Raw genomic sequence first — 16,717 nt, forward strand, 5'->3', positions numbered from 1 at the left:
ACCTCTGAGAACCTAAGAGAAACTGGATTTCTGGAAGAAACACTTCTCCCCACTGTGATAGAACAGTACAGAGAACTGTTTATAGCATCAGCTATTTCTATAATAAAAGCCACATGAAAACAGAATGAGCCAGCTGGAATAAATCTGTTAGTTACAAGTTTGTTGCTCTTGTAGATTTAAAGCCTTAATTTTCTTCATGAGGGTTTCCAGGATAGTGAAAGGTAGTACAGGGGCCAGCTCATGGCTTGATGAAGTCAATAGATTTATTCTCAATGTAGACACTCATGTAAAACATCCCTAATTTCAGATACCTACACTTTCCAGAATTACTTGAAGTTCTCTGCTTTACACAGGGATGCTCTGTTATCGTACAGCCCAGTATCAACATTGAATTCCTTAACATATTTGAGGGAAAAATGCCTCATACACAACAACTCAGTCTTGCAATCTCCCAGAAGGCCTTTGGAAAGCCCAGTTTGCAAAGAAGGCACAAAACCAAAAGAAGACATCATCTATTTACTTATTATCACCCTCAAAGGCATTATGGGTGGGAAAGTAACATTCCTCAAGTAGAGGAGGAGTAACTGAGGTCAGCTGGTCCTGCCAAGAGACACTGATTTGGACAAGTGAGCACTGAACAGCCCTCAGCAACCAAAGTCAAAGCATTTCCCAATCAATATAATCTTACTAATGCACAGACTGTATGTGTAAAGTACTTTCCAGGGCTGCTCCAATCAATTTCTCCTTGGATTTTTCTGTCCCATATTTTCACAACTGCTCTTTATCTGGCTTGTTTAGCTTGTTGGAATAAAACTTCTAATTACACCATGACTTGCAATAGCAAAGTCAACTACCAATATAGTCCATGTTAAACCATGTGTTGTAGCTTATGAGGAAAACACCATGGAAAATAAATCAATTTAATGCAATTGAACCTTCCAATGATTGAGCTCACAAAGACTGATCTCAAATCCTCGCTAGATACAATGGATCAGCATTCTCAGCAATGTTTGCAAATTAACTTTTAAATCACAGATATTGGGACACGAAAATTAGAAAAAGGAAGATTGTTAGTATACTAGATTCAACTAAACTGTGAAGTGCCAGGGATTCTTAAGGAGAAGAAGCAAAGTTGGGAAACAAATTTCGTGCTATGAGGACTAGTCAATGCTTATTATACTCAGTGCAAAGACATCTACAGAATCCCGAATTTAAGTAATAAAAAAAAAAAGTTGCATTATGCTTCCCCACCTTGAGCAATTCCTCCTTTTTCTCTAACACCACCATATCTCAGAATAATAACAACCATGAAGGTTTTCCTTACTACATCCTTCAAGCTATATCTGCTTTTCCATGTATTGTCCCATGTCTCCTCCCTCTCATTTAATATGGGCTAAGTTCTAAAATGCTTTCCCTGTCCATCCTTGAGTTTCTATCAGTAGGCACAAAATGCTGCAAATGCATTTGAAAATAACCTGTTTGCTCCTGGCCATGAAAACAAAACCATAAAAGTGGGAGGCTCTCAGCACACTTAAGTGCAGTTACAACTTAATGTACCATTTGCTAATTTCTACAACCACACTAGGTATCAGACCCCTTTAAACCCAACACAAAAAGAGTTGAGAGGCTGGTCACAGTGTGTGATTAAGCTAAATTAATGGCCCAAAATGCATTCCACATAATATGCTATTATATGTTTATAACAGTATCTCTGACAGTCTAAATTAACAATAAATTAAAGTCTAAGTTGTGATTTCACTTTTGACAATATCTTACTACAACTAAGTCTTAAATATCTGCATGTAACTATTGGGCTGCAGACATAAGTGAAGGTAATGGAGACAAAAACTGCAGACTAATTGCTTCAGATGAAGGCTTATTATCTCTCCAATTTCAAGCTCAGCAGCAGTTAAGCAGCAATAGAAACTACTTTAGCCAAAACATTGTGAAACTTTATGTAAAATTTACTTTTATTTTATCTCTCTTACAGTGTTATAAACAATAAAATGAACATCCATTTCTTTTCAGACCAACAAAGGATGTAAGCTGAAGGGTTAAAAAAATAAAAAAGGCAACAATTCAGCCTCCAGATTGGCTTGTTTTTGCTATTTCATTCAAACTCATTCTCTTTCCCTTTCCAATGGGTTTTTGCATGATCTTTTAATTTGTAAGCTCAGTTTAACTCTTCATAAGTATTTGCTTCAGTCTTTCTCATCCTCCTTCACCATGAGACAAAACAGGGTTTGGTTCCCTGCCCAGCTTGTGTATTCATACAGGTGCAACGAGGGCATGAGGCTTTCCCACCCTGGGATGGATGGTGAATACCCACCAAAGAGTAAAAAGGAACAAAACAGTTTTGAGGGAGCAGCAGAGAGATGATGTCTGGATGCTCCTGCTCTCTTGGTGACTCACTAGGATGCCATCACTGACTCTCTCCATCCCAGCACACACCAACTCTAACAAACTGGTCTATCCTCTGCCCATGATCATCTGCATTTCAGCTTTTTTAAGGTGGTCGTTTGAGACAGGGAAATGCCTTCCAACAGGGCTCCTCACTCACCAGCAAAGCAAGGATATTGTCCCATCCTTTCAGCAGCCTCTCCTGCCAAGGCCATTAGCCCAGAGGCACAGCCACGGTGCTGGCACTGTGGGGTTATTTGACAAGATCCCAAAGCAGAGCCCCTGTTATGCCTCTGTGAGCAGATGATGTTCAGCAGTCTAGGACAAAACCTGCTCTGAGAAATTATGGTCTATCTGCACTTTTCACCTGCAGTTTCTTTCACAAAATAGTATCTCATAATAGTAATAGCCCTACATTGCTTGCCACTGACCGTTTATCATGCAGACAGCACACAGGTTGTCTCTCAACAAAAAGCTTCAGTCCTGCAGCAGTAAGGGCACAGGCAATCAGGGCACTCAGGGATGGGGAGCACGAGGGACAATGAGAGAACCAGAGCCCTTTTCCTGAGCAAGAGGGGGACCTTAACCATTTTCTTCCTCTTGTTCTTTTGGGAATCTTCTCCCCTGGCAAAGACAGCTGCTGCCTTTTGCCCACCATACCCCCCATACAGAAAAGCAGGCCACATCTCTGGTTACTGTGTTATTTAAGTACTTATTGTGAAGGCAGGGTGCTTCTGAAGTGGAACAGGGTATCTGAGAGCTGGCAAAAATAAACCCCTCTTTGCTGCTTTGCTCAAGGTGGACAGGTGAACAGGTGCCTGAAGCTCCTTCCTCCCCTAGCACCTTTCACCACCAAATCCAATCCCACTTCTGCTGTAATTCCCATAACTAGTCCAGAGAGTTAATAGTCACTCACCATCTCCTCTCCTATGGATTACAGAAAAGTTAGGGTTGGAAGACATCTCTGAAGATCAGCAATTTCCTTAATTTTATATAGTAAAGGATTTTATATAGTGAAGGATTTTCACCAGTGGAGGCAGGACGTAGCTATGTCCTCTCCACTTCCATCACACTTAAGAGCTTCTGCTTCCAACAACTTCCACAACTTTTTTCAAGGCTTTCTCTCTACAAGTACCAGACTCTGGGCTTCAGACTTGGCTCATCCCCTCACCCTGACTTTCAGGAAGATGCTCTCCATCAGCCTGCCAAGTGCCGAACTTCAGCTTCTGGCTTCCACTTCTGAAAGGTTTTGGTTTAACCTATGACCCTGCATATCCTTGGCTCATCATCCCGCCATTTACTTTTCCATTTAAGCTCTCTGGCTCCTAATTATACTGCAGTATTTCTATTGAAAAAAATATTAATTACTCCTTCTCGGAAAAGGTCTCTGTATTATGCAACGGAGAGCTGAAAGATGCATCTCCATCTTACCTTAAAGTATAAAATTGCTTCAAGGTCCCAAAATCTTAAAATCAGATACAATCCTCAGATTCTGTGCATTATCTCTCTCTCATTTGCAAGTTTGCTTATAACTGTCTCGAGTCCTGACAGCATTTACCTTTATCTTGATATTTTTCTGCTGAAATTCTTATTCATATCTAAAACCTTCAGAATGAGTTTTAACTTTCAGGTTTTCTCCTGTGACCCTGTCCCTCCATTCCCCAAACATCAAGGAATGCATCTCTCTGATATCTCAGTTACTTGTGCAGCCTGAGTTACTACGGTATCTCAGAACTCCATATTTCATGTACTTATCCTCAGGAGACTCCCAGATATTTTTTCCCCCATTTTAGGCAACGTGGACTATCTCAGCAGAAAAGAAACTGCTAACTGCCACTAAGGACCCAACACTCTTGCTCAAAACAGCAGTGGAAGTCTGCACACAAGAAGGATTAAGTTCCATACTCCACCCACTGAACTGTCCTTCAAAGCTAACCAATAATCCCACTCAAAATTTGCTGTTAAGTCAGAAATTCATATTTACTTGTCTTTCCTTTCCTGAGAACCTTCACTGATTTTAAATACAGGTCCCTCTCCAAATTTATGTTTAACAAATGTTTCAGACTTGCTGAATGCACTCCTCTCACAGTTAATTCTTCACATCTTCACATCTGCACTTTGAAGAAGTGTGCTCAGTTTTCCTGGTCCATTGCTGCTGGCACTTTCTCTGATTCTATTTTCATTTACTTAAATCCCACTTAAGAATCAGAGTGGGCAGAACAGAATGGTGAAAGAAAAGATGAAAGGAAAAAAAAATGGACAAAAGATCAAAAAATGCGAACGTAAAACATACAGAATATACTATATAAAAAATAGACATTACTGTACTCTGCATCATTTTAGAAGTGCTGCCTTCTCTCATATCATCCAAAGAGACCATGATTCACCACAACTTAATGCCTGATAAAGATCACAAAGAAGCAGCATTAAAGGCATAAGAACTGAAGGCAGGTACAACCATTGTTCATGAAATGCCTGTAGCAATGCACAGCACTGTTAATAGACCACAGCTGGAATGATACATCGAATTCTCTGAGAGTCTTGTGGCATTCAAACACACCCTGATGACCCCACATAACTGGTGAACTTCAGAGACAGATTATTCTGTCCGTATCCAACAGCAAAAGAGAGATTTAATAAGAAAGAGCGCAACACAAAGTGCCTCTGCCAGGAATGGAGGGAACAGCTGTACCAAGGAGAGTGGCAGAGCACATCCCACTTGGTCAAGGTATAAAGAGCGTGTAAAATTTACACCATCTCAAACAGCATCCTGTGGAAATGTACAAACTTTAGAGGCTGTGGCCTTCCAGAGGCCTTCCAGAAGCACTTCCATTTCAGCACTGGATACTGAAAAGGCTTTTCTGCAGTATCCCGTTTTTTGACACTCCAGTTTTACACCAAACATGCTCCTTTCCACCTCTGTCTCCCCCTCTCCGTTGCTTAGCTGAGTGCATTCCTCATGGCAAATTAACAGCCTGAAAAGACTGCCAGTTTGATGCAATTCCATGTTCTTGAATACAGTGTTCTCGGGAGCGCGATTACGGAAATTTAATCTCTTGAGGAATAGATCAGATGCCATTAACAGAATGAAACAAATGTTCTCTATGAGTTCCTGGAGAAAGCCTGTGTTGGGACAACAATAAGACATGTAATTTAAAGAGTTGTTTTCAAGAAAAAAAAATTATTCTTTCACATGAAGAATTTTTATTTTTAAAAAATTATGCCCTCAAACAGCAAATACTAAACAGTTCTATTAGAACTAAAGAAACCTATTGTTTTCTATGCAAATCAGAGCTTTCTCCTTTTTCTCTTCTCATTGACAGACACCTTCCCAAAGTGGACATTGCCCCTGATTTCTGCACAGCAGTAATAACCTGAGCCAGAATACTGCAATGAGAATGAGGGATTCTCACCAGCAGGGCCTCACCTTTGGGATGTGACAGTTTTCAGCTCCAGCCAGGAACGTAGGAGCTCTGCTATCACAAGTCACTGAGATAACACGCTAAATTAGCTCATCTCCTGGGAGACTCACTCCCACCTGTTCAACTGGTCCAGGCCAGGCTCCTTTCAGCTCAGTGTTGGGTCTAGGCATCTCAGAGGTATTTCATGGTGTGGTTCCATTCCTCTGTCTGGATTCTGTGGGACTGGGATGCTGCAGTGGGGAGTCTGACTGTGCCAGCTAATGGATCTGTGAATCAGGGCTTTCTTGTGAATTCACAGCTCAATCTGCTTACAAACATTCAGTTACAACGTGGAACTTCAAACCTTGCTGAAAAAGAGAGAGGATTCAGCAGTGCCTCTTTGTGATCCAGCACACAACAGGCATGGTGTTGACAAATAAAAGGGAAAAATCCCTTCCCTATTTCAAGACATAAAATGCACAACTTATAATTCATGCCTGAACCTGCTGTACACTACTGCCTGTTTACAATGTGAAGGGATCCTGCACTCTTTGGACATAATCTGTATTGCTCATGTGCTGTATGGAGGCTTTGTTGTCACAGAGGATCAGGATTGCTGCATTCTTTCATGCAGAGCATGTAGAACCAACCAAGACATTTGGTACCCAGGGGCAGTGATTTTCTGGACAGCACCCAAGTGAGCAAAGAAGATCTGGAATGATTTTTAAGTCACACTTCGCAGGAAAAAAAAAAAAAAGTATATAAGAATATCTTTAGGTACAGGAACAAAGCTCCCATGAAGTTTTTATTTGACTCCATCCATCCTACTAAAGACATGGGGGGCACTTCTAGTACTTTTGTTCATTTCAGAACTGCACAACTGACCAAACCCCTCAGTTGTACCCATCTACCATGCTCTCACTCAGATTTTATAGTCGATTCAGAGTACAGAAACTGGCTTCATTTCAGATGATGCTTAGTGAGAAGATGCTGAACAGCCTCTAAAGGACATTCACACCAGTCTGGAACAAGTTTGAAATAATCCCGCATCCCAAATGTGTGTTTGGGACCTCAATATCATCTCTCTGCCTCTCATAGGGTGGGTTCACACTGCTTCCCAATGTGAGCACACCCATATTTTTTAGTTTAAGCTACTCTGGGAATGAAGTAACAGCACAGGACTGAACTGACAATGACACAGAGTATTTATGACCTTGCAGGAAGACAGCAGGGCACACAGGGATTGCCATCCCCTGGTACCGGAAATCCCAGAATTACCTGAATTACTACAACACAGGGGGAATGCCTGCATAATGCAGCTAAAGTGCACACTTGTTTTCTTATTTGGATAAAGTTACACAAGGAGAGGCACATTTCAGCTCAGTATATTAGATACTCCTCCACCTGTACCCAGTCTTCAAGATACTACAGGCTATTTCTGTGAAGTAGGGTGGCAGGGGAACATTAGCAGCATGAAATATTAATCTTTCCATCATTTTATTCCTGAGTCTGGCCTAGGTTTTCCAAGTAAAATGTGTTCTCTTTCCCCTTGAAGACACCACACCTCTTATTTGGAATTCCAGCTGTTCTGTAAAATTCAGAATTGATTACCTTAATGACAGCTAATAGGCAGAACTGTTCTGTTGATCTGATTCCACTCCTCCATGGAGCCCACTTCAATAAGGCAGCCCTCAAGCTATTTTGTCTCCTCACTTATTTTTTGGTCTTTTACTTGGAGTTCCATGCAGTCATTAACAACCTTGTCTAGGACAGCAGCACATTTCAGAGCAGGATCTTGCTCCCCATAAGCCCATGACAGCTCTTCTCTAGACAGCAAAAGAAATGAGAACAATCCTTTATTCTCCGTGTTCAAATACCCAATTAACCAGTCAACCCTTTAAATATGTTTTATAAAAAGTGTTCTTTGAGAATCTGTGATCCTGTTATACTTGATATGCTGACTCACTTTTTAAAATATTTAACAGTCTCATTTTAGCGTTATGCCTGTTATCACATTTTCATTAAAAAATCAGCCTCCTTATCTTTATATATGACTGCAGAGCTATTTGCTTTCCCAAAGGCCATTAAAAGTAGCAAGAATTGGGCTAAACTAAGATAACAAATTTACAGGCTTATGTTAAAACACAGAGATCTTCAGCCTGTGTAAACAGCTAAAGCACATTGTCAGAGTACTTGACCTGCTGTTGCTATTTTCTTCTCCTTTTTAATGGAAAAGCGTTTTAATGGCCTATCCACACATCCAGCTAACAAACCCCAAGAGAGAGAACAAGATTCTCTAGTCCTCTGGAGCCAGACCCTGAGTCTATCAGTGTCTGCAGGCTTTGCCATGGACTTCTGAGCACTGGGTCTAGCAGAAAGCCAACTGAGATAATCGTGTAGTGCACAGTGTCCAACTCCAGCCCCCTAAACAAGAAACCACAGCTGTGTTAGGAGCAGCCAAGTGCACAGAGGCAACCACATCCAACTCACATCTTGATCAAGCAATCACAACTTGACAGTAACAGACAGCATTACTTATCACTTACAGAATGTTTTCTGTACATGATGTCCAAAAGACTTAGAGTTCAGACTCATGAGACAGATAAGCAAGGAGATAAATGATTGGAATTCTGAGTAGTTTAACTGCCATGGAGGTGAGCAGCATTACTTATCAGAAAGATATTGTATAGAAGCATTTTTAATTACCTAAGGAAGAAAGGGATTGCCAGCCTTCAGCAGCTAAGGCAGTGCTTTACTTATCTCCACATCCCAGTGATTTTCTAAGTATTATCATTTTTGTAAATCTCAGGACAGAACATGACTTCATTTGCATATAGACACATGAGTCTAAAGTAAGTTTTTTAATTTATGCCTGCAAAGCTTCTGCAGATGTTTTCAAACTTTCCCCACCCTGTTTCTGCAGTATCTTTTCATGCCCAGCTTCTGTTTGGGTTAGCATGGTAGGACACAGCACAGATTTAAGCCAACTGTGTCACTTGCTTGCCTCTGGATCCAGGGAATGTCACAGCAAGGAACACATAAAAGGGATGGTCAAAATCTCTTACGACAGCAGCAGCTGCTGCTGAAAAAGACTCAGTCCTCTACAGCCAGACCAGCACTTTGCCTTCAATTTTTCTCCAAGCTACATTTTTCAGTTTCTTGATCACTTTTAAGAGAGGAGAAAAAATCTCAATAATTCTTGATATGCATAAGCCTGGAAATAGAATTTCAGCTAGAAATAGAATTTGAATAGAGCCTTTTTTCAGTTATGAACAGTTTTAGATAAAATAAGGGTTTAGATCTGCTTTTGGTGTTGGAAGATAAAAGTGCACTCAAATCAATAGACAAAGAATGGATTCAACCCCCCGCTGTCAAGCCATTTTACTAATAATGTATTGTGAAAACAATAAAAGAAATTATGGGAGTGAGCAAAGTTGCTCACAGACTCAGACATTAATATTCATCAATATGATTGATATTTATATATTCTTGGTATTTCTATTTCATGCTCACACTAGGGCAGAGCTGAGAGAGCACGTACTTCCAGAATATTTAAGTGTACCATATGGGTATAATTGCAATTCAGTCAGTTTTAGAATATACTCAATCAAGAGTCTGCATAATACTGAAGACCTATTCTGAGCACTTTATACTTCACATAGGAAGACCAAAGTAGCAAAGACATGGCATGCCAACAGCAAAATGGCATTAGGCAGGTAACACTACTTGAAACAAAAACACCTCTCCTTTATAAAAAGGCAACATATACTTCTTGACTTACAAAACCCAATACTTTCACAGAGCTTTAAGCCACACAGCCCTCTTTGTTCAGAAAAGGCACTTATAAAAACCCCTGCCTCCAGAAACACAGGTAGACTCGTTTTAACCTGCAGCAAACAGTGACAAAAATACATATTCCAAAAGCACTGAACAGAGAAACAAAGTCCAACGTACACAGGGTTAGATGAAGGCATTAGTTTCTTTACCCTGAGTATCAAAGTTGCTTCCTTCTTGTTTTCTCTGAACCATTGAGCCCATTTTGGTCATTAGTATAATGTCACCCTGAAAATGCAGATTATATGATGCTATTTGTGGTGCCTAGTGTCTTCCCATGCTTTTCCCTTCCCTAAAATACATTACCAAGAAAAAAAAAAAAAGAAAAACAATATGTGAGGCTCTCAGCCTATCAAGCTGGGAAGAACTATTTTAAGAATTAATTTGTGCCCTGAGAGATCTGTTTAAATTATCCTCCCGTGCTGTTCTAACCAAAGATTAAAGTGGAGAACTTCCAATGTTTTAAGGAGATGAGGAAAACTGAAGAACTGGAGCGTCCGGGCTCCACCGTGCTCCCCCAGGCATGGCCCGAGCATGGGGAGGGGAAGGTGGGGATGAGGAGAACGGAGATGTTGATCTGCTGGTGCCCCCGGAGCCCAGGAACCTTCACCAGCCTCAGAGATCGCAACCAGACTTTCCCTTATGCCACCACTTTTTAGCTCTGCCCATCCTTTACAGCTGAGGACACATTCCTTTCTTTTTCTCCCACCCGCTGCATTTTAGGGAAAGTTTTGACTTCATTCCGTCCTGGTAAGTGCAGGCAGAGAGGAATATCCTCCAAAATACAGGTTTGACAGAGAAAACGAAGTCTTTGACTTTCTACCTCTACAGAAACATGTAAAGCTGCATAATTTCCCTACCAAGAGAAATAAATTAATCGAGTTCAGATATGGTGTGAGCACAGCAATTTCCCCCAAAGCCAGTAGGAGTTTTACCTACTTGCAGCTGCTTTTTGCCTCCCCTGTCACCCTTGCTTGCTCATGCACAGCCTGGGCACATGCTGTACCCTGAAGTGCCCTTCCAAGACAATGCCAGGCAAAAAAATTCACTGAAAGTGCACAACAAAGTCCGAAGCTGAACCCCACTTTTACAATTTTATTTCTATCCGCAGAGGGGCTTTTAAATACCCTTGCCCCCTTCCTCCAGTGAGAAGGGGCCTCCATCCCAACATCCTTCCCCCTTCTCCCAGCACCCATGTAAGGAACAAGTTACAAAACAAACCTCTATAGCCTTCAGCAAGAGGTACAGGCTGTTAAAAATAGCACAATTTCAGCTTCTCCCCCAAGTCTCTACACACACCGAAAAAGCAGACCTTGAACCCAGCTACACAGCACTTTCCTCCTGCCACTGACTGGTGACTCAGTTGACAATTTTAAGAACGCACACCAAAAAGATTTAAAAAAAAAAAGAAATCATAATAATCATACAAGAAACACAAAGCTACACAATGCAAATCTGTATCTGCTTGAAATTGAGGAAAATAAGCATTACCTGGTCTTGCTGTTGGGCTTGTTTCCCTGATGCATTTTGCTCCTTGGCTGTAGTCATGCTCACCTATTTGTGCCCACTGCAGTGGCAAACAGGATTTTACTCTCTGTGTGTGTGTGCGTGTGTGTAAGCTGGTCTGTGCGTTCAGACATACACGCACACACACGCACACACACAAAGACTGAAGGGATACGGATGAGTAACTAGTCCATCACTCAATCACCAGCTGAGAAATTTCCCACCCCCACAAAAAGAAATAAATAAAAATGCAATGTAAAAAAGCACTAGTCTGGCTGTCTTCCCCCTTGAGCCTCTAAAATAAAAGCAGAAGCAGGAGCAGAGAGAAGGATGCTGTGGGGGCTTCTTCAATTAGCAACAGCCTCTGCAATCGTCACAGAAACAATGATAACTGCTTGGCAACCAGCAACTGGCAGCTCGGAGCCGGAGGCAGCGATGTGGTCCTCGCTCCCCACCTCCACGGCGGCCGCCCGCGCCTTGCGCATGCACCGGCTGCCTCGGCGCTCGCTGTGCGGCTCGCCGGGATGTGCACAGCCGGCTCTCATCCCCCAGCCAGGAGCGGCTGCCAGCGGGGCCGCTGCCCCATCCCGCATCGCCGCTGCCCCATCCCGCATCCCGCGGCGCTCCTGGCCGGCGCGCTCTTGTCTTCTCCCAACTTGCCGAGGCTCCGGCGCCGTCAGTCGCGGCTCTGGGGCAGAGCCGTGTCAAGGGCAGCCGCTGCCCCGCTGCGAGCGCACGTTTGCAGGATGCAGCGCGCTCCCAGGGAAGCGGGTTCGCAGCCGTGGGATGCGGGGAGCACCGACGCTGTCCGGGGAGCTGCCCCCTCACTGCCGAAGGGTGAAACGTGCCCCCAGCCTCCCCCAGCCCCCTCCGTGTCCCTGGTGTGACGGGGGCCACCGTGCACGTCTGCTGTGGTGGCTGCCATGTAGGTCACGTTGCAGGGTGACACACGAGCACGCGTTGCCTGCTCCGCGCCGCGCTGCCGTAGCTCGCTCCCTGCAGCTTCTCTGCCACAGCAGAGATCTCTCCAACACATCAGAGCTGTCAAACGGGCCTTCCGAGCCCGCTCGCCCACCTTGCTGTCAGCACGGGGTGACACGGGCTGTGCCTGAGCACGAGGCACAGAGCAAGTGCCATGCTCCAGGAAGGGCACCGCACATGGCTGGACAAAACTTAGGGCAGCGTGGAGGTTATTCAATATTTGCTTGAGACTGATGCGAGCCCTCACTCACCCCAACACCAGGTGACACAAAACTGCCACGCTGCTGCTCCTCCCATCCTCACCTCCCACCCAGCACACCCAGGATGGAGCCCAGAGCTGTCCTCAGTGCTGTAGCGCTGTGTAAAGGTGAATGTTTTCTCACTCACGTGATGCTGAGATCTCTGCTGAGTCTGCGGATAACCAGCTAAGGAAAGGGAACATCAGACTGTTTATCTGACAAGGAAGTGATTATGCCTCATTTGATCCCCAATTTTACAGCACAGATTTATTATACAAGGTCACATTCACCAACACCATTACGGTCAATGTCTCCTTACACCTGGGATAATCTTGATCCTTGGTTCAGGGACACATCAATGGCAGGCCAAGTTTTCCTAAAGACATCTACAAGCCACCACTCAGACTCCCTAAGCATTTCTGCATTTTCACCATTACATTCCCAGAAGTTCATAGAAACCATGAAGTAAAAGATCTGCAACATGGAATTGTGCTGGTAGCAAACAAGACAACCTTGCCTTGTCCCAGGTGCCACAATCCAGGCAACAGTTCATTAAAAAGAAAAGTGAATAGCACCTAACACAAAATAATAATTTGCATTTAAATCTATCAGCCTGTGTTGATTTCATGCTGGGTTATACTCTGACACAGTCCTAGCTTACACTGCAGTTCCAACTCTTTAGTCCCCATAGTTTAAGTCACAATATTTTCTGTATGTTTATAGTGAGGTTATTGCTCATAAATTTTTCCCCAGCCATCAGAACAGAATTGTTTTCAAGGTTTTCTATAAGTGGATCAGTTTGAATTTTCCAATTGGCTTGGTCTACTTTTCTACCTGTTGTGAGTGGTAATGAAGGCTTGCTTTACTCCACACTTCTGCTATTTTTCTTTCCAAGAGGAATTCAAATGTAACAAAACTGTATTTGGAATTGGTGTGTTGGTTTGGGTTTTATTTTTATTTTTTTTTGGTTGTGGAGTTGTTGTTTAGTTGGTTGGGGTTTTTTTTATGTACATGCTGGAAATTTCTGCAAAAAAATGAATCTCTTTTTAAAACATGGGCCATTCACTGTGTCCCTGACCCCTCAGTACCTACACTGGCAATCCCTGAACTTAATTGCACTGCATGCCCTCCCCATGCAGATTGAATTCTTTTACAGTTAATAACTTAAAACACACTGCTTTTCACTGTTTTTCTGGAAATGGCCACTCTCCCTTACAAAGTAGATTTTTTTTCCACTAAGCTTGTTGTTGGACACCTAAGAAGTTAATTGTGCTAATTAGTCCAGCAGTTAGCTATGCAAATGCATGTGGCTGAGCCTCATTACATGGTGCATTAGGAGGCTGCTGTTCTGACTGGCTCTCCCAGTGCCTGGCACAGCTACCCCAGTGTTCCTGAAATGCCTGGCGGTACCTCCTTGCCACCCCTGACCAGCGCAGGGTGTCTCATCCCCTCAGATGGCCACCAGCTGCTCACTGCCTGGAGGATATGGCAGCAGGGGCAGTGACATCCCCTCAAGCTCTCTGTCACCCTCCTGCATTGATCAAAGGGGTTCTGAGGTTGCCAGACACCTCCTGGGGTGACACTGGAGGAGGAAGTAGTGGCCACTGCCATTCAGAAATGCTCATTAGTCACAGGCAGAGAATAATCTCCTCTCACATTAGCAGGGCTGAGGCCATCCTTCCTGACCTCTGAGCTATGTTAGGTACCAATGCTATCGCTTGGCTGAGTCATCACTGATGAAAGATTAATACACCCCTATCAAAGGACAGGAATCTGTATCTGCCAAACCTGGCAGGCACAAGGATGGGTCCCAGACACTCCTATTTAGGGCATGGCAGGAGGCATTGGCAGACAAGGGCCCTGGGAGTACGACCTTCCAATTCATCCCTCCCCACAGCATCCCAGCTGATCAGAAGGATACAGGGAGCTGTTTGTTCCTCCCTGCCAGGGTCAAATACACACCAGGCTTTTCACCCCCTACTACCCATCATTGCATCAGGTTTGTCTCCACTCCCTCCCCGTGCCGTGTGAGAGGTCTGTTTCCAGACCCTGCCACAGAAACTGCATTCCCATGGTGAGCAGCCTCCATCAATCCATGTAGTCCACGCTGTGCCACCACTGGGACAGCTCAGGAGCCCCACTATGAGCACAGACACCTCTCCTCACTAACCAAGATGTACATTCAAAATGCCAGCTACAAGCACATGAATGCCATCCCCATGCTTGACAGCAATTATTTCCTCAGCCACCACACCAGGACAGACAGCCAACTCCCTCCCATCAGGAGAAGAACCAGCGACAGGTGAAAGGAGCTGTTCCCAGCTTCTCAACTCATCTTCACCCAGGGTGCTTATTTCAACACAATCATGCAGCACTGCAGTCATACAGATAATTTTTAATTACCTTGTAACGAATTAGTCACACATGTCCTAGAGCATTTTCTGTTAGAAGGAAAGTGCTTCATTCTCCTGAGACTGGCAGAAACAAGATTATGGTCTGGGATCATTCTTTAAATTCTCCTTGGAGTTCACAAAGTCACCACAAAACTTCCTGCTCAAAGATTGTTGAAAACCTTGAACACTGCAAATAGAAATAATTGTTCCAGTGGCTCTGGAGGACAAGGTGGAACAAAAGCTCAAACTGTCATCACCACAAAGCTTGTGAACTTTTAGGAGCTAAAGCACAGCAACCTTTGTTTATGATGATGCAGTACAGCAATGCATGATAGTAAAAGGAGCAGTTTGTTACTGCTCCCAAACATTTTTAAGCAGATCAGGATACAAGACCATCTTTGATTCTGCCCTTCTGTGGAGGTACAGGTGTCTGGATGCAGAGCATGGAAAGCAGCAAAGGGCTCTCAGCAGTCAGTGCAGAGCATTCCTATTCCCTCTGTGTTACAAAGGCCAGATCCAACAGCAGCCTGTGCTCAGTGAGCCCTCCAGCTGCACACATCTGTTCCAGGGAGCACAGACTAAGAGCAGTGAGAAGCCTGCAGCAGCAGCAGGAACAGTTATTGGATGCAGAACCCTTGTGCTCCATTGAAACCTGGGGTTCTGTACCACACTGGGTTATTTATTCCCCTTTCATTGCCACATCAAGGAAGTTGAAGCCAGTGGGCAAAGTGGGTAGAAATTAACTCTACTTGGGTAACCACACCTTTGAACAGTCTGCTAATGTTATCCCTGCTCGAGATAATGACCAGATCCCATGGAGAGCTACGTAGCTGAATTTTTTTGTGGGTCTAAGCCATTAGTACTGTTAGTATCTGGGGTGCAGTAATGTGTTACCTCCAGCAGAACACATCACACAATCTCATTTCGTACATCCAGCCCCTCTGAGCTTCACGCTCACTGACAGTTCCTACTAGTTTGGCTGATTTGCTCTCAGTTCAGGAAGGACACAAGGCCCAGGAAAGCACATGGCAAGAGAAAAATTTACTCATAGGTATGTTGCAGAGGAAAAGTCCTAAGGGCTACAGGTTTTTAAGAAAGTTATGTAGGTAGTAGATGTTTTAAAGACAACTCAGGAAGACAGATGGACTCTGCCAGCACAGGCATCCACTATGAGATGAGCCTTAAAAAGGTTGCAGCCATGTATTTTATCATTCAGACATTTAAAATGTGGGTCAACACTGGCCCACGGGATGCAAGGGGAACAGTGCTCAGTGTGCATTGGTGCTGCTTTCCAGGCCACAGAGGCAGAGGGGACACCAGGCTGGCAGCTTCCTGTGTGAGAAGGTCTCCCTGAACAATGTTCTTCTAAGACCAGCAGCATACTCCAAAAAAGGTAAAGCCACTCAATCCCCAAGACTGATAAAATGCCTTTGCAACTGTCCTATTTGTTGCCCCACCATTCCAATTTTCCTAGAGAAATTCTAAGAGGAACAAGAGGGAAAGGTCCATAAAAATCAAGATGTCCATGGTCCTGAACATGTGCCAGGGCATGCTGGTGACCAGTTACCACTCCTCAAGTCCCAGTGCCAGCATCTCATCCACACAAAAAAGCAATGCCACAGCCCCTCCTTCTGGACCTGTATGGCTCAGATGCAGTGGGTCAGAGGGGGGTGTGTCCTCCTCTGCAGATCCTTCTGGAGGTCAAGGACTCCTCATTTAGCTGATGCCAGAGCACAACAGAGAGCTGTAAACCCATGAGGGCTGCATGGCTAGAAACTCTTTTTACAGGAGTATATGGTTTAGATGCTTCAGAAGCACCCAGATATTCTGGCTGTTCATTCTGGAGATTTCTGTTCTGTGCTCATCTGAATAAGCTTTGGAGAGGGAGAATTTAATTTTTTTTTGTTCTGAAAGCACAGTTTGTGCCCTGCCCCTCTCCAAGAATGTGACAACAGTAATATCA

The 16,717-nt window shown here is 43.8% G+C and overlaps 1 protein-coding gene across 5 annotated transcripts in view; it reads right to left on the reverse strand.

The window, feature by feature from the left end:
• Positions 1–16,717, reverse strand: part of DPP6 (dipeptidyl peptidase like 6) — a 538,482-nt gene that overhangs the window by 236,150 nt on the left and 285,615 nt on the right. Inside the window, exon 1 of one of the 5 annotated variants that reach the window (XM_042043318.1) lies at positions 11,127–11,932. The exons of the other annotated variants lie outside the window; for them this stretch is intronic. Within the exon in view, the coding sequence (XP_041899252.1) occupies positions 11,127–11,183 (57 nt within the window). The 5' untranslated portion in view covers positions 11,184–11,932. Of the gene's footprint in view, positions 1–11,126; positions 11,933–16,717 lie in introns of those variants that run through there. 5 annotated transcript variants of the gene reach the window in all.

The sequence above is a fragment of the Corvus kubaryi genome, unplaced genomic scaffold (genome assembly GCF_017639235.1).
Source record: "Corvus kubaryi isolate FWS band 111438036 unplaced genomic scaffold, C.kubaryi_AGA036_p1.0 37398, whole genome shotgun sequence".
Lineage (NCBI taxonomy): Eukaryota > Metazoa > Chordata > Aves > Passeriformes > Corvidae > Corvus > Corvus kubaryi.